The sequence below is a fragment of the Procambarus clarkii genome, chromosome 74 (assembly GCF_040958095.1).
Source record: "Procambarus clarkii isolate CNS0578487 chromosome 74, FALCON_Pclarkii_2.0, whole genome shotgun sequence".
Lineage (NCBI taxonomy): Eukaryota > Metazoa > Arthropoda > Malacostraca > Decapoda > Cambaridae > Procambarus > Procambarus clarkii.
The window spans coordinates 11,216,709-11,241,481 of NC_091223.1; the positions used below are offsets into that span (position 1 = coordinate 11,216,709).

The following is a 24,773-nucleotide window of genomic DNA, read 5'->3' on the forward strand; positions in this document are numbered from 1 at the left end:
GAAAACATAGCTGAAAAAGCAGCACAAATACAATTATGTCGACAAACAGCGCTCTTTAAAAGAAAACAGACATTGGTTGACAATAGAAGGGTAAGGTAGGTTACAGGGAATTTATTAGGTATAGCTTCGTTTTTATCTTAAACTGGTTGAGAGAGGTACAGTCTTTAACATGGTTGGGAAGGTCATCCCACATTCTGGGCCCCTTGATTTGTAGAGCATTTCTAGTTTGATTAAGTCGTACTCTAGGAATATCAAAACTGTATATATTTCTGGTGTAGTGCTCATGGGTTCTGTTACAACCTTCTATGAAGCTTTTGAGATCAGGATTGGCATTATAGTTTAGCGTTTTATATATGTATAATACACATAAGAGAATGTGCAGTGACTTAATGTCTAACATATTCAGAGATTTGAGTAGGGGTACCGAGTGATGTCTGGGGCCAGAGTTGGGGCTAGTCTGTCATGTCTCCTATGTCTTCTTTCTCCTCTCCCTCTGGTCCTCCTTCTCTTGGCTCTCCACGCCACCTGACTGTGCGGGCCGATGGCCATCGCTCTCCTGGTGGTTATGTTGTTCACTCTCACTCGTCTTCTTCTATTGAGATGCTAGACTCTGTTGCCCAGTATATTCCTGCTGGGACGCCTGTCTCTTTGAGTCAGAAGCGGAAACCTGGCTCCTCTCCTTCCTCCCCGGTAGGTAAAAAGGCTTCGCTTTCTTCTTCGCCCCCTATCTCTGATTCTATCGTTCCTTCCCCTCCCGCTTCGGTGGTGGAGCCCCCTGTTCCTACTGTGGAGGTTTCTTCAGCCTCCCTGTTCAGTCTCGGTTACTGCCCTTGCTGAGGTGCGCTCACCTCTTTCTGTCCCTCCCCTCCTCCTCCTCCAGACCCTACTTGTCCACCTCTGGTCTGTCCTCCCTCTCCTTTCTCTCCTTCTTTACTCAGTTTACACATGCCCCCTAACACTGACTTCGCTGACCCTGTGCTTCTTTAATGTGCTGTGTTCCTTTTTTACCTTTGTTTCTTCTATGCTCTCTGTTGCTATCCTTTCTCTTTTTGTCGATGTATATTCTTCAATGGAACATCCGTGGATATTACACCAATTTCCTTGACATTCAACTTCTAATTTCACAGTTTTCGCCCCCTTTGTGTCTGTCTCCAAGAGCCGATGCTTGGTGCTCGTCCTGGTCGCTTCCATGGCTATTCTTTTCTCTCCCCCCCCCCTCCCCAGCTGTTGCTGGGGCGCCATAACTCTGCTGTTCTCTTGATTCGCTCAGATGTTCCCTTCATCCCCATACATTTTTCATCGCCTCTCCACTGTTGTGCTGCCCGTGTCTTTGTGTGTAAATGGTACATGGTTTGTTCCATTTATCTCCCTCCCACTAGCTCACGTTCTCTTCCTGATCTTAAACACCTCCTAGACTCCTTGCCGGAGCCAGTGCTCCTGCTGGGTGATTTCAATTGTAGTCATGCCCTTTGGGGTGATGTGCTGACAAACACCTGGGGTCGCCTCCTTGAACCTTTCATCCTCTCTTCTCCCTGTCCCTTCTGAATTCTGGTGCGCCCACTCATTTGGACTCTTGGACTCGCTCCCGTTCCTGTCTTGATCTTTCTCTGTGCTCGACATCCCTTTCCTTAGATTTTGGGTGGCGGGTCCTTGATGACCTCCATGGCAGTGACCATTATCCTATCCTTGTTACCTTTTTATCTTTTAATAAATAAAAAAAAAATAAATAAATAAATGTTTATTCAGGTAAGGTACATACATACAAGAGGTTTTACAAAAATTGATAGATTTATAGATAGAGCTAGTACATACAATGCCTAAAGCCACTATTACGCAAAGCATTTCGGGCAGGAAAAACATAAAAGACTAAAACTTAATACTAATTGAGATTAAAGTATAAAATGTGTTGAGAACAATTAAAAATAAAAAAGTGGGGAACATGGCAGAAAAAGCAGCACAAATACAATTAGGTCGACAAACAGCATTGTTTAAAAAACAGACATAGGTTGACAATATAGGGGTAAGGTAGGTTACAGGGAATTTATTAGGTAGTGCTTAGTTTTTATCTTAAACTGGTTGAAAGAGGTACAGTTTTTAACATGATTGGGAAGGTCATTCCACATTCTGGGTCGCTTGATTTGTAGAGCATTTCTAGTTTGATTAAGTCGTACTCTTGGAATATCAAAACTGTATTTGTTTCTAGTGTGGTGCTCATGGGTTCTGTTACAACCTTCAATGAAGCTTTTGAGGTCAGGATTGGCATTACAGTTCAGCATTTTATATATGTATAACACACATAAGAGAATGTGCAGTGACCTAATATCTAACATATTCAGACATTTGAGTAGGGGTACCGAGTGATGTCTGGGGCCAGAGTTGGATATTGTCCTAATAGCAGCTTTGTGTTGAGTAATTAGAGGACGTAAATGATTTTGGGTAGTAGAACCCCAAGCACAAATACCATAATTGAGAAATGGATAGATGATGGAGTAATAGAGCGTCACCAGGGCAGGGCGAGGTACATAATATCTGATCTTAGAAAGAATGCCAACAATTTTTGAAACTTTTTTATATATTTAGAATGTGTCCCTGGAAATTCAGCTTGTGGTCAATGAGAACGCCAAGGAATTTGCCATCTATTTTGTTATAAATTTGGGTATTGTTTATCCTGAGATTTATTTTATTAGAGGATTTATTGCCAAACAGAATATAGAAAGTTTTGTCAATGTTAAAGGTGAGTTTGTTGGCAGTTAGCCAAAGATGGACTTTATTTAGCTCAGTATTCACTGTGGCATTTAGAGCAAGGGGGTCAGGATTGGAGTAAATGAAGGTTGTATCGTCAGCAAATAGAATTGGTTTTGAGGTGTTGGGAGGCATTTGGAAGGTCATTAATGTAGATGAGAAAGAGGAGAGGGCCAAGTATGCTGCCCTGAGGAACACCAATGTTGATGGGTAGGGTGGGAGAAATTGAATTATTCACAGAAACATACTGGAGCCTGTCAGTAAGGTAGGATTTGAGGTATTGCTTGGAGTGTCCTCTGACTCCATAATGATGTAATTAAAGAAGAAGGTTTTGGTGGTTGACAGTGTCAAAAGCTTTACGCAGGTCCACAAATAACCCAACAGGGAACTCATTTTTATCTAGAAAAAAAATCCAGGCCAACATTCTTGGGTGTTACAGCGTGAGTATTGAGCAAGCCACCAAGGCTGGCGCACGCAGCAGGAGCTCACAGCACCGCTGTTCAGCTTGTGACCACAGCATCGCCTACAAATACCATAATATATATGATACTGCTATTATTTAGCAGTGATAGTATTACTGAAGCCCCCTGACTGTGAAAAAACTGACCAGGATTCTGATAATAGCAGGATTGTGGTGATATTTAGCGCTGTGCTCCATGGAGGGAAGAGTAAGGCTTGGGAGGGAGGGTTGTGGCGTCATCTTCTGACTGTGTGTGGTCACCTTATATTGACTGCACTCACCATACCAGCTTAGTGGTTCGCTATGGTGAACACAAATGTAGATACTTACATGTAACGTGTGTATAGTGTGAGATAACAGCGAGAGGAGTAGGTTGGGAGCCGCCATTTTGGTGAGGAGAGGAACTTGCCATGTTGTTTACTGGTGGCCACTATGGTCTTTGGGCACCATACCAGCTTATTTAAATAAGTACGGTGAATAAAACAGGTAGATACTTATATATAATGTGTGTATATAGCGTAATAACACCACAAACAATATTGTTGGAGGACAAATATTAGTGCGTCTGGCCTTGAGGGCGGCCGCCGACACCTGACTGTGTGAGTAGCTACGTCTTTGTGCCTTGACTCACCATACAAGCTTAGATGTACAGTTATGGTGAACAAAACATGTAAATACGTATATATAACATCTGTGTATAGTGAATAAATGCAAAAACAGTATTGTGGGAGGAGAATAAGGGTGAGTGAGGTGGTGTTGAGGGAGGGAGTGGCAGTGAGTGGCTCGCTGGTGTGTGGCGGTCACTCCTCGTTGCTTTTTGACTCACAAGACCAATTTAGTAGTTCGTTATGGTGTACAAAACATGCAGATACTTATATATAACCTGTGTATATAGTGTAACAACAGCAAAACTATTTGTTTATTGTTTTATGAACATAATAATTGAATCACTAATATGCACACCATAATTTTGAGTACAGCGATGGTTCACACATTTTATTATATAAATATATCACAATTCACTGTATGGAATAATGTTACTGCAAAAAAACTAAGAAAAAATCAATCACACACATTGAAATAATTAGGTAATAATATATATGTGGCAACTGCCGTCTGACAGCTCGGGCGGAGTAGACCTCGTCTGGCGAAGGCTCTGCCAACGCCCCTTTTTTTGCCACACTTCCCTGCCCTATTGCGGCTAAAATATTCCACCTACGATTTTTTTGTTATTTTTTCCGTGATCAGGGAACAAAAATGAACACTTCTATAAGACGAAAGAATTTTTTTAGTTTTTTTTTTTTTGTTGCGCCTGTGGGTGTGAATTCCATTTGGGCCCCTAACGGTTCGAGGTTTAATGCTGACAAATGTAATGTTTTGAGGCTAGGTAATGATAACAGTTACAAGATACGAGCTAGATGGTGTTGAGAGTGCAAAGTCGGATTGCGAAAGGATCTGGGAGTTATGATTAGTAAGATTTTAAAACCAAGGATCAATGCATGAATGTTCGTAATAAGGCAGATAGGACACTGGGATTTATTAATTGAATTATTAGTAACAAGACACCTGGTGGTGTTCTAGCTTTAGCTATATCTTGCTCTGGTTAGGCCCCATTTAGATTATGCAGTTCAGTTTTGGTCGCCGTACTATAAGAACAAAAGAACAAAGGTAACTGCAGAAGGCCTATTAACCCAAATGAGACAGCTCCTATTTATAACCACCCAATCACACTCATATACATGTCCAACCCACGTTTGAAACAATCGAGGGACCCCACCTCCACCATGTTACATGGTAATTGGTTCCACAAATCAACAACCCTGTTACTGTACCAGTATTTACCCAAGTCTTTCCTAAATCTAAACTTACCCAATTTATACCCATTGTTTTGTGTTCTCTCTCTTGTTGATATTTTTAATATACTATTAATATCTCCTTTATGTTCATTCATCCACTTGTAAACCTCCATCATGTGACCCCATAACTCTTCGCTTTTCCAGTGAATGCAATTTAAGCTTTGTTAACCCGTAAATTGTGCATCGCATCATATGATGGTTTTACCGACTTGCAGTAAATTGCGCATCACATCGTATGATGCTTTGGAGTACTACGCAAGAATTAAATGGCCCACGGATATACAGGGTTCACCACACCTTCATCAGGGCTCTTGTAAACAGACGCCATTTTTTTTTTTAAATCGTAGGCCAAATTCCCGGGTGTTAGGGGCCTCAGTATTGAGTGAGCTACCAAGCCTGACGCCTGCAGCATAAGCTCACAGCACTGCTGTTCACCTTGTGACCACAGCATCGCCTAAAAATGCCATAATATACTTGTTCATTCTATTATTCAGATTCAGATTCAGATTCAGATGTTTATTCAGGTAAGGTATATACATACAAGTGATGTTAAATTAATGGATTGATATATAGATAGAGCTAGTACATACAATGCCTAAAGCCACTATTACGCAATGCGTTTCGGGCAAGAAAAACATTAATATCTAGAACTTAATACTAATTGAGCATAAAGAATAAAAGATGTTGAGAACAAATACAAATAAAGATAAAAAAAAGGGGGAACATGACTGAAAAAGCAGCACAAATACAATAGGTTGACAAACAGTGTTGATTAAAAAAAAAGAAAAAAAAAAGAAAATAACAGACATGGGTTGACAATAGAGGAGTGAGGTAGATTACAGGGAATTTATTAGGTAGTGTTTAGTTTTTATCTTAAACTGGTTGAGAGAGGTACAGTCTTTAACATGGTTGGGAAGGTCATTCCACATTCTGGGCCCCTTGATTTGCAGAGCATTTCTAGTTTGATTAAGACGTACTCTAGGAATATCAAAACTGTATTTATTTCTGGTGTGGTGCTCATGGGTTCTGTTACAACCTTCTATGAAGCTTTTAAGATCAGGATTGGCATTATAGTTTAGCGTTTTATATATGTATAATACACATGAGAGAATGTGCAGTGACTTAAAATCTAACATATTAAGAGATTTGAGTAGGGGTACCGAGTGATGTCTGGGGCCAGAGTTGGATATTGTTCTAATAGTGGCTTTGTGTTGGGTAATTAGAGGACGTAAGTGATTTTGGGTAGTAGAACCCCAAGCACAAATACCATAGTTGAGATAAGGATAGATAAGGGAGTAATAGAGAGTCACCAGAGCAGGGCGTGGTACATAATATCTGATCTTAGAAAGAATGCCCACAGTTTTTGAAACTTTTTTTGATATATTTAGAATGTGTCCCTGGAAATTCAGCTTGTGGTCAATGAGAATGCCAAGGAATTTGCCATCTAATTTGTTACAAATTTGGGTATTGTTTATTTTGAGATTTATAAGACTAGAGGATTTATTGCCAAACAGAATATAGAAGGTTTTGTCAATGTTAAGGGTGAGTTTGTTGGCAGTTAGCCAAAGATGGACTTTATTTAGCTCAGTATTTACTGTGGCATTTAGAGCAAGAGGGTCAGGACTGGAGTAAATGAAGGTTGTGTCGTCAGCAAATAGAATTGGTTTCAGGTGTTTGAGATTATGTAGCGCTGATATTATTACAGAAGACCCCCGACTGTGATAAAACTGACCAGGGTTCTGATAATAGCAGGATTGTGGTGATATTTAGTGCTGTGCTCCATGGAGGGAGGAGTAATGCTGTGGGAGGGAGGGTGGTGGCGTTGTCTTCTGACTGTGTGTGGCCACCTTTTATTGACCGCACTCACCATACCAGCTTAGTGGTTCCCTATGGTGAACACAAATGTAGATACTTATATATAACGTGTGTATAGAGGGTATAAACAGCAAGAGGAGTAGGTTGGGAGCCGCCATTTTGGTGAGGGTGGTGGCGTCGTCTGCACGATTTATTATAAAATAAATAAATAAATATAAATATGTTTATTCAGGTAAGGTACATACATACAAGTGATGTTACATTAATGGATTGATATAAAGATAGAGCTAGTACATACAATGCCTAAAGCCACTATTACGCAATGCGTTTCGGGCAAGAAAAACATTAATATCTAGAACTTAATACTAATTGAGCATAAAGAATAAAAAGTGTTGAAAACAAATACAAATAAAGATAAAAAAAAAGGGGGAACATGACTGAAAAAGCAGCACAAATACAATAGGTTGACAAACAGTGTTGATTAAAAAAAAAAATAATAATAATAAAATAACAGACATATGGGTTGACAATAAAGGAGTGAGGTGGGTTACAGGGAATTTATTAGGTAGTGTTTAGTTTTTATCTTAAACTGGTTGAGAGAGGTACAGTCTTTAACATGGTTGGGAAGGTCATTCCACATTCTGGGTCCCTTGATTTGTAGAGCATTTCTAGTTTGATTAAGTCGTACTCTAGGAATATCAAAACTGTATTTATTCCTGGTGTGGTGCTCATGGGTTCTGTTACAACCTTCAATGAAGCTTTTGAGGTCAGGATTGGCATTACAGTTCAGCGTTTTATATATGTATAATACACAAGAGAGAATGTGCAGTGACTTAATATCTAACATATTCAGAGATTTGAGTAAGGGTACCGAGTGCTGTCTGGGGCCAGAGTTGGATATTGTCCTAATAGCATGTTGTTTAACATAAATAAATTAAACATAAATAAATAAAAATTAACATAAATAGCATTATGTTGTTTACTGGTGACCACGATGGTCTCTGGGCACCATACCAGTTTACTTGTACAAGTATGGTGAATAAAACAGGTAGATATTTATATATAATGTGTGTATATAGCGTAATAACACCACAAACAGTATTGTTGGAGGAGAAATATTAGTGCGTCTGGCCTTGAGGGCGGCAGCCAGCTAACTGTGTGAGGTCCTATGTCTTTGTGCCTTTACTCACCATACAAGCTTAGATGTACAGTTATGGTGAACAAAACATGTAAATACTTATATATAACATCTGTATATAAAAGCAAAAACAGTATGGTGGGTGGAGAATGGTGGCAAGTCAGGTGAGGTGAGGGAGGGAGTGGCAGCCAGTGGTGGGCTGCCACTGCCACTCAGCATACCAACTTAGTGGTTCGTTATGGTGAACACGAATGTAGATACTTATATATAACGTCTGCATATAGTGAATAGAAGCAAAAACAGTGTGGTGGGAGGAAAATGTGGGCAAGTGAGGTGTTGAGGGAGGGCGTGAGTGGTTGGCTGGTACATGGCGGTCACTCCTCGTTACTTTTTGACTCATAATAGCAACTTAGTGGTTCATTATGGTGAACATAACATGCAGATACTTATATATAACCTGTATATATAGTGTAATAACCGACAAAGTATTTGTTCACTGTTTGATGAACATAATTGAATCAACAATATGCACACCATATTTTTGAGTACAGCGATGATTCACTCATTTTATTTTATAAATATATCACACTACACACTATTGAATAATATTACAGCAAAAAAACTACGAAAAATCAATCAGAGACATTGAAATAATTAGGTAATTATCTCTTTGTGGCAACTCCGGCCTGACAGCTGGCAAGCAACAGACCGCCTGGGACGCACACTGAGTCAGCGCCTGTTTTTTGCCAGACTTCCCCGCCCTATAGCGGGCAATATATGCCACTTACGATTTTTTTATTATTTTTCCCATGATCAGTGAACACAAATTAACAGGTTAGGAAGAAAAAATATATATTTTTTGTATGCGCCTGTGGGTGTCAAATGGTATATAGCCATGCGCCATTTAAGGGTTAATCTCTCTTCATATGACAGGTTTCTAATTTGGGGAATGAACTTTGTTATCCTACTCTGGACACTTCAAGTAAATTTATATCCATTCTATAGTACGGCGACCATCTATTCTGTAGTATGGCGACCAGTACGGTGTAATTCTTACTCTGGGAATTACATTAACTAGCGTGCCAGCTGACTCTATCACACAACCAAATGAAATCGTCATGTTTTAAGTTACGTTCCTAATGCCTCTTCGTGGCCGAGTGGCGGCATGTTTTGGTACAGGCTTTTTTCAGATGTCTGTCATAAAAATGTTGTGAACAGCAAGTCACGATAACGGGGCTGAAAATTAAGACACACAACGGACACATCTGAACTCTAGGGTATTGAAGACATTTCGGTCCATCCTGGAGAATTATTGTGATAATGGTCCAGGAAGGATCGAAACGTCTTCACTTTTTTTTATTTTTCAGATATGTGGGTTGAGTATATGTGTGTAAACATGTTCATCTTGTTGTACGCCAATGTATGCTACGTCTTGAAAGTTTATGAATTGGATTTAATAATAATTTCTCAGGAATGCTGTTCTGACTGTAGAGTTTGAGTATCCTGGACTTTGATCATGTACTGATGCAACAGTTCTACGTAATGTGCATAGATGTACTGTACGTATGCCTTGATGATAATATTGCAATATTTCTCCTGACAGAGGTAGGCCCCGTGGAGGGTCGCCTGGCTACTGGAGGGCTGGAGTCGGAATGCCTGAGTCTACAGGAACTGTCCCCGGCGCCTCCACTACTCCTCAGACCCCGCCAGCATCGTCAGCCGCCACTCTCCCTGTCCGCCCACCAGTGTGATCTCTTTGGCGGGTACATCTGCTCCAGGAGGGTACCTGGTGAGTCAGTGACTGGAACCAGTGTTTGTCCTGCTGGTGGTCAGGATACGTGGGTATAATAAAGCTATGTGAATTGTGTGCGAGTTTGGGAGACATTATTCCAAGAGTTTAGTGGGGTGTTTTTTGTTTAACCCTTGTGTTGCTAAGAGCTATTTGGCCATTGTCACCCACAGGTGCATACCAAAAAAAAAAAAATTCTTCTAAACTTGTTAATTTGAGTTCTCTGATCATGGGAAAAATAATAAAAAATTGTAAGTGGCATATTTTGCCCGCAATAGGGCGATGAAGTCTGACTAAAAACAGGCGCTGACTCATCATGCGTCCCAGGCATTCTGCTCTGCCCCAGCTGTCAGGCAGGAGTGGCCACAAAAGATAATTGGCTAATTATTTCAATGTCTGATTTTTCTTCGTTTTTTTGCTGTAATATTATTCAATAGTGTGTAGTGTGATATATTTATATAATAAAATGTGTGAATCATTGCTCTACTCAAAATTATGGTATGCATATTGTTGATTCAATTATGTTCCTCAAACAGTGAACAAATACTTTGTCAGTTATTATACTATATACACAGGTTATCTACAAGTATCTGCATGTTTTGTTCACCATAACGAACCACTAAGTTGGTATTATGAGTCAAAAAGCAACGAGGAGTGGCCGCAACACACCAGCCAGCCACTCACTCCTTCAACACCTCACTGGCCCACATTCTCCTCCCACCATACTGTTTTCGCTTTTATTCACTATATACAGACGTTATATATATATATTTATCTACATGTTTTGTTCACCACAACTGTACAAATATGCCAAAAATAAATATACAGTAGTTAGTTCAGGCACTAAGATACGTCGCTACACAGTCAGCTGGCGGCTGCTTCCCTCTCACATCCAAGGTTAGACGTACTAAAATTTCTCCAACAATACTGTTTGTGGTGTTATTACCCTATATACACACATTATATATAAATATTTACATTTTTGTTCACCATAACTGTTCAACTAAGGCAGTATAGTGCCCAAAGAGCATATTGGCCACCCCTATCCAGCATGATAAATCATGCAGATGTTTTTGCTTTTATTCACTATATACAAAAGTTATATATAAGTATTTGCATGTTTTGTTCACTATAGCGAACCACTAAGCTCGTATAGTAAGTGCTGACAGCAACAGGTGGCCACACAGATTCGGCAGATGATGCTACAGCCTTCCCACCCTCAACTTTACTCCTCGCACAGCGCAGCACAAATTATCATAACAATCTTGCTATTATCAGAATCCTGGTCATTTTGACCACAATCGGGGTGTTTTATAATACTATCATCGCTAAATAATAGCATGAATATATATATATTATGGCATATTTAGGCAATGCTGTGGGTCATAAGCTGAACAGCAGTGTTGTGAGCTCATGCTGCGTGTGCAAGCCTTGGTCGCTCATTCACTACTAAGGCCCTCACACCCGGAAATGTGGCCCACGATTTATTTTTAAATGGTGTCTGTTTACAAGAGCCCTGATGAAGGTGAGGTGAACCCTATGTATCCGTGGGCCGTTTAAATCTTGCGTAGTACTGTACTCTGTTTAATTACTTGTGTAGAGTGAGCAGTAGTACTTGCATACTACTCTACGTGTAGTACTTGAGTACTACACGTAGTACTCCAATAAATTGCGCAATTTATTGCAAGTTACTCAACCCTGCATATGACGTGTTACACAGCATGTCAGAGAACCCACAAGGATGAGAGGAAATGACGAACCAGCGAGACTCGACCTGGTCTTCACCCTGAACGACTCTGACATAAGAGAAATCGGTTTTGAGGCCCCAGTAGGAATGAGCGACCACAGTGTATTGGTGTTTGAGTACCTGATTGAAGAAGGGTTATTGAACTCGAGGAGGGATACCGAAACCAAAAGGTTAGCATACTGAAAGGGAAACTATGAGGAGATAAGAAAATTCCTAACAGATATAGCATGGGAAACAGAGCTCAGGGGTAAGACGGCCCAAGATATGATGGACTACATCACGCAAAAATGCATGGGCGCAGCAAACAAGTTTGTCCCAGCCCAAAAGGAAAACAGTGAAATAAAGATGAGAAACCCATGGTTTAATCAGAGATGTAGGCTAGCTAAGCAGCAAAGTAAAAGGGCATGGAGAAACTATAGGAATAACAGGACATTGGAGAGCAGAGTAAGATACCAGAATGCCAGGAATGAATATGTCAGGATGAGAAGAGAGGCAGAAAGACAATACGAAAATGACATCGCAAGCAAGGCAAAGACTCTGCCTAAATTGCTGCATAGCCACATCAGGAGAAAAACAGTAGTAAAGGAACAGGTTATGAAATTAAGGATAGGGGCAGAAGGATTCACTACAAACGACAAGGAAGTGTGTGAGGAACTGAATAAGAAGTTCCAAGAGGTCTTCACCTTAGAGCAAGGAGAAATCCCAGAGATAAGAGAGGGAATAGCTAACCAGGGACCACTGGAAGAGTTTGAGATTACCAGCTGGGAAGTAAGGAAGTGTTTACTAGAGTTGGATGTGACAAAGGCTATAGGCCCAGATGGAATCTCCCCTTGGATACTAAAGGAAGGAGCAGAAGAACTGTGCCTCCCACTCTCCATAGTGTATAACAAATCACTGGCAACAGGGGAACTGCCAGAAATTTGGAAAGCAGCTAACATAGTCCCGATATACAAGAAAGGGGATAGACAGGAGGCACTGAATTACAGCCCAGTGTCTCTAACCTGAATACCATGCAAGCTGATGGAGAAGATTGTGCAAAGAAAGCTAGTGGAGCACCTGGAGCGAAAGAACTTTGTAACACAGCATCAACATGGATTCAGGGATGGCAGGTCCTGCCTCATAGGGTTACTTGAATTCTTCGACCAGGCAACAAAAATAAGGCAAGAAAGAGAAGGGTGGGCAGACTGCATATTTTTGGATTGTCAGAAAGCCTTTGATACAGTGCCACACAAGAGGCTAGTGAAAAAGCTGGATGCAGGCTGGAGTGAAAGGGAAGGTACTCCGTTGGATACAGGAGTACCTAAGCAACAGGAGACGAGGAGTCAGTGTGAGGGGTGAGGTCTCAGATTAGCGAGACGTTACGAGTGGAGTCCCGCAGGGGTCAGTCCTTGGACCTATACTGTTTCTGATGTAAATGATCTCCCAGAGGGTATAGAATTGTTTCTCTCAATGTTTGCCGATGATGCAAAAATTATGAGGAGGATTGAAACTGAGGACGATAGTAGGAGGCTACAAGATGACCTAGAAAGACTGAATGAATGGTCCAACAAATGGCTACTAAAGTTCAACACGAGAAAATGCAAAGTAATGAAACTAGGCAGTGGAAATAGGAGGCGAGACACAGGATACAGAATAGGTGAAGTACTTAATGAAACAGAGAGAAAGATCTAGGAGTTGATATCACACCAAACCTGTCTCCTGATGCCCACATAAAAAGAATAACGTCTGCGGCATATGCGAGGCTGGCTAACATCAGAACAGCGTTCAAGAACCTGTGTAAGGAATCATTCAGAATCTTGTACACCACATATGTAAGACCAATCCTGGAGTATGCGGCCCCAGCATGGAGCCCGTACCTTGTCAAGCACAAGACGAAGCTGGAAAAAGTCCAAAGGTATGCCACTAGACTAGTCCCAGAACTAAGAGGCATGAGTTACGAGGAAAGGCTGCGGGAAATGCACCTTACGACACTGGAAGACAGAAGAGTAAGGGGAGACATGATCACAACCTACAAAATCCTCAGAGGAATCGACCGGGTAAACAAGGATGAACTATTCAACACTGGTGGGATGCGAACAAGGGGACACAGGTGGAAACTGAGTACTCACATGAGCTACAGAGACGTTAGAAGGAACTTTTTCAGTGTCAGAGTAGTTAACGGATGGAATGCATTGGGCAATGATGTGGTGGAGGCTGACTCCATACACAGCTTTAAATGTAGATATGATAGAGCCCAGTAGGCTCAGGAATCTGTACACCAGTTGATTGACAGTTGAGAGGCGGGACCAAAGAGCCAAAGCTCAACACCCGCAAGCACAAATAGGCGAGTACAATTTAAGGGTTAATCTAAAATATCAGGTAAGGTGAAAAGGTACATTGTAGCAAGGTTTTATATCAACAAATAACTACAATATAAATAGAACAGAGGTGATTACACTGGTAAAGATATGTCTTAAGTACTACTATTGGGGAAGTGGGTTGTACAAGATAGTGTTAGTTTGAGGCATAAGGTAGGAAACTATGAGGATGAAATTAGGTACTTTTTGGTTTTACTTTTGATTAGGGCAAAGGTTGGAAATATTTTTATTCGTTAGGGGTGGGGGGGGGGTGGCTTCCAAAGACTGGGTCCTTTTATTTGCATGGAGTGTTTGCACACATTTAGTTTGACTCTGGAGATATCTAACTTGACTCAGTTATCTTGGAGAACGTCTTTGGTAGCCATCATCTCATGAGGGTTGAGGAGGATGATCACTGCCATCAGAACACAGAACAGATCGAAATCTTCTGTCCCATATCCACACAAATCAGCACATTGATCATCATTATTGCAGGTATTACACAGCAAATCTTGCAAAAAAACAAACTCCTAAATAGCACCTGCTTACCAGTTTACAACCAAAATGTTAGGTCACTTGGTAAACATTTTGATGATATAAATGCACTTCTTACAGCGCTAGGTACTAAATTATCTTTCATCATTTTAACAGAAACTTGGCTAAGTAATGACTATACCCAACTCTACAATTTAGCTGGTTATAAAGCCATTCATAACTGCAGGCCTAATAAAAAAGGTGGCGGTACAGCAATATATTACAAAGATACCTTCATTTGCAATAGTGTCATTAGTGATAGAGACGACTATTGTGAATATACCTTTGCCAAGTTCTCCAGTAAATCCCTTAAATCCTCTCTGATAATCGGTGCCATCTATAGATTTCCTAATACCAACATAGCTTTATTCTCAGACAATGTAAGGAATCTTATCATAAATAACAATCTCAACAAAAATCACATCATTCTGGGAGGTGATTTCAATATTGACCTGGGTCTTCAAAACAACCCTCAAGTTGACTATTTCCGTAACAACATGCACTCCTGTATGCTAATCCCCACAATCACCAAGCCCACCCGAGTCACTCAAACATCTGCCACTACCCTGGATCACCTATGGACTAATATAACAGCTCCCCTTACATCTGGGGTAATTTATGACAGAACAACTGATCACTATCCTACTTTCCTCATAGCAAACATTGACACATCACCACCAGAAACCAAAAAAACTTTCATTCAGGCTACATAGTGAATCAGCTTTAGGCAATCTCTCTAATGCACTCCACAATATTAACTGGGAATCTGAATTTAATAATTCACAGGATATAAACTCATCAACTAACCTCATTCTCTCCAAAACTCTAAGCCTCTACAACACTCACTGTCCCCTCCTTGCCAAACAAGTAACTGATAAAAGAAAAAATAAGCCATGGCTCACAAGTGGCATAATTAAATCGATCAACAAAAAACATGAATACGAAAAGAAATTTAGGAGTGGCCTAGTTTCAATGGAAGTAGTTAAAAGGTACTCATCAGTGCTTACCAGTATCACAAGAAAAGCAAAACTTTCATATTATGAGACTAGATTCAAAGAAGCAAAAGGCAACATGAAAAGCACATGGAATACCATCTCTAACATCCTGGGAACTAAACAACACTCCCACAAGCAGATAACACTCTCTAAGGATGGCCTTACACTGTCATCTGACTTAGAAATGGTGAATGAATTTAATAGCTTCTTTTCATCGATTGGTGCTAACCTTGCAAGTAAAATCCCACAGACTCAGACACATATCAACACATATCTCTCAGGCAGCTATCCAAACTCTCTTCTCCTCTCACCAGTCAGCCCGTCAGATGTTGTGTCCATCATACACTCGCTAAAAACCAAAGCTGGGAACATCAGTGAAATCCCATCCATTGTATACAAGAGCGCCTCCCATGCCCTTGCGCTACCTATAGCTCTGCTGTTCAACAAATCCCTTGAGTGTCATACCTTCCCTGATATCCTTAAAAAAGCAAGAGTAACGCCAGTTCATAAAGGAGGTAATCCGTCAGACATAAACAACTATAGACCAATATCGAACCTACCCATACTGTCAAAAATATTTGAAAAAATTATCTACAAACAGCTCTACTCCTATCTCATAAAATTCGACATTCTTAGCCCCTGTTAGTTTGGATTCTGCTCTCAAAAGAGTACCAACGATGCAATTATTAGCCTCCTTGATATAATTTACTCAGCCCTTGACAAAAATGAGTTTCCAATTGGACTCTTCATTGACCTGAGAAAGGCCTTTGATACTGTTAATCACGATTACCTCTTAAGTAAACTCCATCATTATGGAATCCGAGGCCATGCACTGAACTATATCCAATCCTATCTTAGTGATAGACACCAATGTGTAGCCATCAATAATATAACCTCTCCCATTCTACCAATAACTGTTGGAGTGCCACAGGGCAGCATCTTGGAACCTCTTCTTTTTCTTATATACATTAATGATCTGCCTAACGTCTCTAACATTCTGAAACCTATTTTGTTTGCTGATGATACTACCCTCATCTACTCCAACCCCAACCCACATACACTAAATGGTGTTGTTAATAATGAACTAAAAAAAGTCCACTTATGGATGTCAACCAACAAACTAACACTTAACATAGAAAAGACCTACTACATCTTATTCGGAAGCAAATCTACAAATGCAATTCAGCTTCAGATTGACAATGTAAACATTAGCAATAAAAGTGATGGAAAGTTTCTTGGCATATTCCTAGACAAGAGACTCAACTTCAGTACCCACATACAACACATAACTAAGAAAGTCTCTAAAACAGTTGGTATACTCTCCAAAATCAGATATTATGTTCCTAACTCTGCTCTCATCTCTCTATATTATGCACTAATCTATCCCTATCTCAACTATGGTATCTGTGCATGGGGTTCAACCACTGCAAACCACCTCAAGTCCATCATCACCCAGCAAAAATCTGCTATCAGAATAATATCAAATTCTGCTTTCAGACAACACACAGCCCCTTGTTTAACTCCCTAAACATGCTAAACATAATCTCATTCCACAAATTCTCTTGTGTCAACTACATTTACAAAACCCTGTTCTTAAATGCAAATCCTTGTCTGAAACTCTTCCTGGACAGATGTAATAGGACCCATTATCACCACACCAGAAATAAATATCTCTTTGATATCCCCAGAGTTAAACTTAATCTGTGTAAACACACTATGCAAATAAAGGGACCCAGTTTATGGAACTCACTCCCTACTGAATTGAAAAGCTGTCCAACTTTTACATCATTCAAAATCAATACTAAAAAATACCTAATTTCATCTTCATAGTTTTTCACTTTTTGCCTTAAAATTGCACTGTATCATTTGCTACCCAATCTCCCAACCTTTATGTTCCCAATTTGAACATCTTTACCATTGTGATCATTGCTGTCTTGTATGTGCTGTCAATCTGCTGTATGGTGTCTATTAACCTTATTTAAATTACTAATCAAGCTGTCAATGTAATCAATCAAAGCTTTAATATAACAATGTGCTTTAATATACTTATCTCTCTCATCTCATTTTTCTCTTGTAATGTATCTTTATCATTTATCAATTCTGATTGAAATTACCTACTTAAAAATATCTGCTAGATTAAGGACCTGCCCGAAACGCTGTGCGTACTAGTGGCTTTACAAGAATGTAAATACTGTACTATCCAATGTATTCTCACAAACCCAATGTACCTTCTTGTATACTGTATATATAAATAAATAAATAAATAAATAAATAAACACCAACCCCATATATACTACATGGGTCCTGTAGTGCAGTAGTCAGCGTCCTTGACTTGCATCGAGAATCCCTGGTTTGATTCTCGGCTAGCACAGAAATGGTTGGGGAAAGTTTTCTTCCACTTGATGCCTCTATTTACCTAGCAATAGATAGATACCCGGGAGTTAACCCTCAAACCGCGCATGTCATTTATAAATGATATGTGACAAAACCGAAACTGCGCACATCATTTATATATGATTTCGTGTCTAGCGCTATAATTTAAATGCCCCGCCTGGGATAGGGGCAGCTATAGTACAGCCACGACCGATAGTTGCCAGATGCCACCTAGAAAAAAAAATCCAGGCCAACATTCTTGGGTGTTACAGCATCAGTATTGAGCAAGCCACCAAGGCTGGCGCACGCAGCACGAGCTCACAGCACCGCTGTTCAGCTTGTGACCACAGCATCGCCTACAAATACCATAATATAAATGATACTGCTATTATTTAGCAGTGATAGTATTACTGAAGCCACCTGACTGTGATAAAACTGACCAGGATTCTGATAATAGCAGGATTGTGGTGATATTTAGCGCTGTGCTCCATGCAGGGAGGAGTAAGGCTGTGGGAGGGAGGGTTGTGGCGTCGTCTTCTGACTGTGTGTGGCCACCATTTTTTGACTGCACTCACCATACCAGCTTATTGGTTCGCTATGGTGAACACAAATGTAGATACTTATATATAACGTGTGTATAGTGTGAGATAACAGCGAGAGGAGTAGGTTGGGAGCCGCCATTTTGGTGAGGGAGGAGCGTCATCTGCACGACATGGCATGGTGACTGATGGTCACTATGGTCTTTGGGCACCATACCAGCTTATTTGTACAGGTATGGTGAATAAAACAGGTAGATACTTATATATAATGTGTGTATATAGCGTAATAACACCACAAACGATATTGTTGGAGGACAAATATTAGTGCGTCTGGCCTTGAGGGCGGCCGCCGATCAGCTGACTGTGTGAGTAGCTACGTCTTTGTGCCTTTTCTCACCATACAAGCTTAGATGTACAGTTATGGTGAACAAAACATGTAACTATGTATATATAACGTCTGTGTATAGTGAATAAATACAAAAACAGTATTGTGGGAGGTGAATGAGGGTGAGTGAGGTGGTGTTGAGGGAGGGAGTGGCAGTGAGTGGCTCGGTGGTGTTTGGCGGTCACTCCTCGTTGCTTTTTGACAAACAAGACCAACTTAGTAGTTCGGTATGGTGTACAAAACATGCAGATACTTATATATAACCTGTGTATATAGTGTAACAACAGCAAAACTATTTGTTTATTGTTTTATGAACATAATAATTGAATCACTAATATGCACACCATAATTTTGAGTACAGCGATGGTTCACACATTTTATAATATAAATATACCACAATTCACTGTATGGAATAATATTACTGCAAAAAACTAAGAAAAAATCAGAGACATTGAAATAATTAGGTAATAATATATTTGTGGCAACTGCCGTCTGACAGCTCGGGCGGAGTAGACCTCGTCTGGCGAAGGCTCTGCCAACGCTCCTTTTTTGCCACACTTCCCTACCCTATTGCGGCTAAAATATGCCACCTACGATTTTTTTGTTATTTTTTCCGTGATCAGGGAACAAAAATGAACACTTCTATAAGAGGAAAGAATTTTTTTTTTTTTTTTTTTTTTGCGCCTGTAGGTGTGAATTCCATTTGGGCCCCTAGCGGTTTGAGGATTAAGGGGTTGCTGCTAGGGGATGCATCCTGGGAAAGGTCAGTGACTGACCAATAAGTCATTAATTCCAAGGATAGGCTTCCTATCCCCCATAATGGGAATTATATGCTATTCGCAAGCTATTTTTGATGTTCTTGTAATATTGCTGTTCTTGCCCTGACTAATACATGTATGTATCCTCTAAGCAGACCCTCCGGCGATACAGAGCTCCACTGTGTTGGGTTACGGGGGAAACCTGACCACCCCAGGTTACCCTTCCCCATACCCCAACAACCTGCACCTCACACTCACCCTCCGAGGACCCCCAAACTCCCGCATTGTCATCTCCTTCTTCAAGCTCGACCTCGAGTACCAACTCCAGTGCCTCTATGACTACGTGGGTCTCCAGACCTCTGCACGCGACACCATGGTGAGGTACTGCGGCCGACACACTGCCGATATGAACAGGTGAGCTGGTTTGTGTGTAATTACCTAAGTGTAGTTACAGGATGAGAGCTACACTTCTGGTGTCCCATCTACCCAGCACACTTTGTCATATAACGCTTTGAAACTACTGACGGGTTTGGCCTCCACCACTTTCTCGCTTATCTTGTTCCAACCGTCTACCACTCTGTTTGCGAAAGTGAATTTTTTTACATTTCTTCGGCAACTTCGTTTAGTTAGTTTAAATGTATGACCTCTTATTCTTGTAGTTCCAGGTCTCTGGAAATCTTACCCATCGATTTTCTCAATTCCTGTTACTATTTTGTATGTAGTGATCATATCACCTCTTTTTCTTCCGTCTTCTAGTTTTGGCATATTTAATGCCTCTAACCTCTCCTCGTAGCTCTTGCCCTTCAGTTCTGGGAGCCACTTAGTAGCATGTCTTTGCACCTTTTCCAGTTTGTTGATGTGCTTCTTAAGATATGGGCACCACACAACTGTTGTGTGTGTGTACAGCCCATCCTCCTGTTTTGGTAGTACTTTTAGTGAGGAGGACCAGAGTACAGATACTGACGTACAACGCATTTATAAAGTATAAATCACACACATTGAACTTGGACATTCTGGAAAATATTTTATATATATGTTGCAAAGACAAACTAAACTAACCTAACCTTCCCAGGCCTACTGTACGATATCAGGGGCCTAATATAGTACATATATATGGGCTATACTAGGCCTAGGAATATTTAAATATGTTCTTTAGCTTCATTTTTTTGGACTCTATAAAAGTAAATAGTATCAAATTCTACTAATTGCTTAGTATGTCAATGTTTGTACTATGGTGCACAAAGTTACAAAAACTACTATCTGAACAGGTGGACAGGTTGTTGTATATATGTATGGTTCAAGACATTCCAGACTGACGTGAATGTGTATGGTTCAGCTTGTACCAGACTGACAGGTGTGTGTGTGTAGTTCAGCTTATACAAGACTGACAGGTATGTAATGTACGATTATGTTAGGTTGTTGGGTAGATTAGATACAGTGTTTAAAGGGTTTCATATTTATTTAGTAGCCTTGGTTACAGCAGTCGGTTGATGGCAGCGTCGTAGACGTTAAGACGCTGCTTGGAGCAGAGCAGAGAGTTGAGTGAGGCCGGAGTCGCAGAGCTTGATACGGGCAAGCATGGCAGCTCGATGAGGAATTGTGAGTCTAAACTCGATGGGGTGGTGAGTGTCTAAACTCGATGCGGTTGTAGTCTGCTGTCTGCTCTGTGTCGAAGCTGGAGCATCTTGGGGTCGATTAGAACTGCATACACTAAGTGCTACATTCTTGAGGTTGAAGAGGTGTGGTAACTCAGAAGCGTCTGTACTGAAGTTAACTGAATCACTGTGGAAATTATACTGATCATTAATCGCTTCTCGATTGCTTATATTATTGTACTGCACCTCGGCTTTCTCCAATAGGATGGAAGAAATGTTACCTGTAATTAGGGAAAAGATTTGATTGGTATCATTATTGCTAATGAGAGGTTTGCTTCTCTCATTTAGCTAATGAGTTTGGAGCAATAAATTGTTTACATAATTTTATTGCTACAGGTGTGTGTGTGGTTCAGCTTATACAAGACTGACAAGTGTTTGTGTTGGTACACTTCAGGTTTGACTTCGAATCCGAGACGAATGAGGCTGTGGTGACTTTTCACTCTGACTGGTCGGTGGTGGGGTCGGGCGTTCACGGGTGGTGGCGGGTGGTGGACACCTCCGCCTGCCCCCTCCACCACCTCACACAACCAGAGGGGGTCGTCACCTCTCCCAACTTCCCAGAGTTCTACCTCGGTCACCTCCACTGCACCACACGCATCACCGCTCCAGGTGGGTTTGTAAATAAATATAATCATAATGTTGTACAATGAATCCTTTAATTAACAATGCAAAAGTAATGTTTTACGTGATATAAATTATATAAGAATTTGTGTCTGATATAAGAAGCATTTATTTATTTACAAGAAGGTACATTGGGTTTATGAGAGTACTGTTATGACCCCAGGTAGCCTCAAGAACGAGTCTACCTGTCTCAGAGTTATTCCACCTACCAGACCTAATTGAGAGGTCTGAGGAAAGACATATATACAATGGGGCCTCGACTTACGATGCTAATCCGTTCCCAGAGACGGATCGTAAGTCGAAGCGATTTTTCCCATAAGAAATAAAAGGATTTGAATTAATCCGTTCCCCACAATCCAAAATATTAACATACAAATACATTTTATACTGAATACAATGTTTTTTTCTAACTACAATACAGTACCAAAGTGTCTCTTACCTTTATGGAGGGCTCTTGATGGTGTATGGAAGATGGTGATGGGGGGGGAGGAAGAGAGTTGTTCCTGTTTGGAAGGGGAGTCCCCTTCCATTATCACATCAGGCAGTGATGTTTTCTCTGGGGTACTCTCTCTCCTACGTTTTGCCTGAATACCACTAGGACCTAGTTGTGGTTCAGTGCTTGTTTGTCTCACTACAAATTTGTCAAGAGAGATTTGTTTTTCCCTTCATTTTAACATTTGTCTGTAATGATGCATCACAGTGTCATTGAATAGGTTAAGGGAACGACTTACTGCAGCTTGATTTGGGCGAGTCGTTTCAGCAAAGGTTTGCAATTCTTCCCATGCTGCACACATTTTCTTAATTGTTGAGGAAGAGACATTCTGTACTCTTTTTTCTGCTCTATGGTCATCCTTACATGGGTTTTCATATGTTGAGTCTTACCACAGACTTTCCTGGGACTCGTGGCGTGATATAGAAAATTACTTTAGTGTTCAAAATGCAAAAAATCACCACAAAAGCGGAATATCTTATAGGAGCGATCATCACTAAGCAGGCAGCTGTAGTAAACTGAGGTAGGTCGGCCGCGTGACGGGGAACCACGCGCTCGGTTGACCCAAACGTGTACCAACAAATATCGGAAGTTGACGACAAAATCGGATGTCGAGTCGCATTTTTCGATGAAATTTACGTCGTAACTCGAAATTATCGTAAGTAGGGCCCCCTGTGTGTGTGTATGTAATTACCTAAGTAATTACCTAAGTGTAGTTACAGGATGAGAGCTACGCTCGTGGTGTCCCGTCTTCCCAGCACTCTTTGTCATATAACGCTTTGAAACTACTGACGGTCTTGGCCTCCACCACCTTCTCACTTAACTTGTTCCAACCGTCTACCACTCTATTTGCGAAGGTGAATTCTCTTATATTTCTTCGGCATCTGTGTTTAGCTAGTTTAAATCTATGATCTCTTGTTCTTGAAGTGCCAGGTCTCGGGAAATCTTCCCTATCGATTTTATCAATTCCTGGTACTATTTTGTATGTAGTGATCATATCACCTGTTTCTTCTGGCTTCTAGTTTTGGCCTATTTAATGTCTCTAACCTCTCTTCGTAGCTCTTGCCCTTCAGTTCTGGGAGCCACTTAGTAGCGTGTCTTTGCATCTTTTTCAGTTTGTTACAATACAATACAATACAATACAATTTTATTTAGGTAAGGTACATACATACAATAAATATTTACAAGGATTGTTTAACTTATAGGTATAGCTAGTACATACAATGCCTAAAGCCACTATTACGCAAAGCGTTTCGGGCATGATAAACTTAAATGACAAGCTTAATACTAATTGAGCATAATGAGTAGAATGAAAACAAGAAATGAAAACATAGATGAAAAAGCAGCACAAATACAATTATGTCGACAAACAGCGCTCTTTAAAGAAAAAAAACAGACATTGGTTGACAATAGAAGGGTAAGGTAGGTTACAGGGAATTTATTAGGTATAGCTTCGTTTTTAACTTAAACTGGTTGAGAGAGGTACAGTCTTTAACATGGTTGAGAAGGTCATTCCACATTCTGGGCCCCTTGATTTGTAGAGCATTTCTAGTTTGATTAAGTCGTACTCTAGGAATATCAAAACTGTATTTATTTCTGGTGTGATGCTCATGGGTTTTGATACAACCTTCTATGAAGCTTTAGAGATCAGGATTGGCATTATAGTTTAGCGTTTTATATATGTATAATACACATGAGAGAATGTGCAGTGACTTAATGTCTAACATATTCAGAGATTTAAGTAGGGGTACCGAGTGATGTCTGGGGCCAGAATTGGATATTGTCCTAATAGCAGCTTTGTGTTGAGTAATTAGAGGACGTAAGTGATTTTGGGTAGTAGAGCCCCAAGCACAAATACCATAGTTGAGATATGGATAGATAAGGGAGTAATAGAGAGTCACCAGGGCAGGGCGTGGTACATAATATCTGATCTTAGAAAGAATGCCCACAGTTTTTGAAACTTTTTTTGATATGTTTAGAATGTGTCCCTGGAAATTAAGCTTGTGATCAATGAGAATGCCAAGGAATTTGCCATCTAATTTGTTACAAATTTGGGTATTGTTTATTTTGAGATTTATTTGATTAGAGGATTTATTGCCAAACAGAATATAAAAGGTTTTGTCAATGTTAAGGGTGAGTTTGTTAGCAGTTAGCCACAGATGGACTTTATTTAGCTCAGTATTTACTGTGGCATTTAGAGCAAGGGGATCAGGACTGGAGTAAATGAAGGTTGTGTCGTCAGCAAATAGAATTGGTTTGAGGTGTTGGGAGGCATTTGGAAGGTCATTAATGTAGATGAGAAAGAGGAGAGGGCCAAGTATGCTGCCCTGGGGAACACCAATGTTGATGGGTAGGGTGGGAGAAATTGTATTATTCACAGAAACATATTGGAGCCTGTCAGTAAGGTAGGATTTGAGGTATTGTAGGGAGTGTCCTCTGACTCCATAATGATGTAATTTAAGAAGAAGGTTTTGGTGGTTGACAGTGTCAAATGCTTTACGCAGGTCCACAAACAACCCAACAGAGAACTCATTTTTATC

The 24,773-nt window shown here is 40.4% G+C and overlaps 1 protein-coding gene across 13 annotated transcripts in view; it reads left to right on the forward strand.

The window, feature by feature from the left end:
* Positions 1-24,773, forward strand: part of LOC123767372 (uncharacterized) — a 648,238-nt gene that overhangs the window by 314,254 nt on the left and 309,211 nt on the right. For all 13 annotated transcript variants that reach the window (XR_011224571.1, XR_011224570.1, XR_011224572.1 and 10 more), the window contains 3 exons: positions 9,615-9,800; positions 19,623-19,881; positions 21,517-21,731. Coding sequence is in view for 10 of the 13 variants with exons in the window: in XM_069312920.1 (XP_069169021.1) it covers positions 9,615-9,800; positions 19,623-19,881; positions 21,517-21,731 (660 nt within the window). In the remaining 3 variants the exon portion in view is untranslated. The remainder of the gene's footprint in view (positions 1-9,614; positions 9,801-19,622; positions 19,882-21,516; positions 21,732-24,773) is intronic.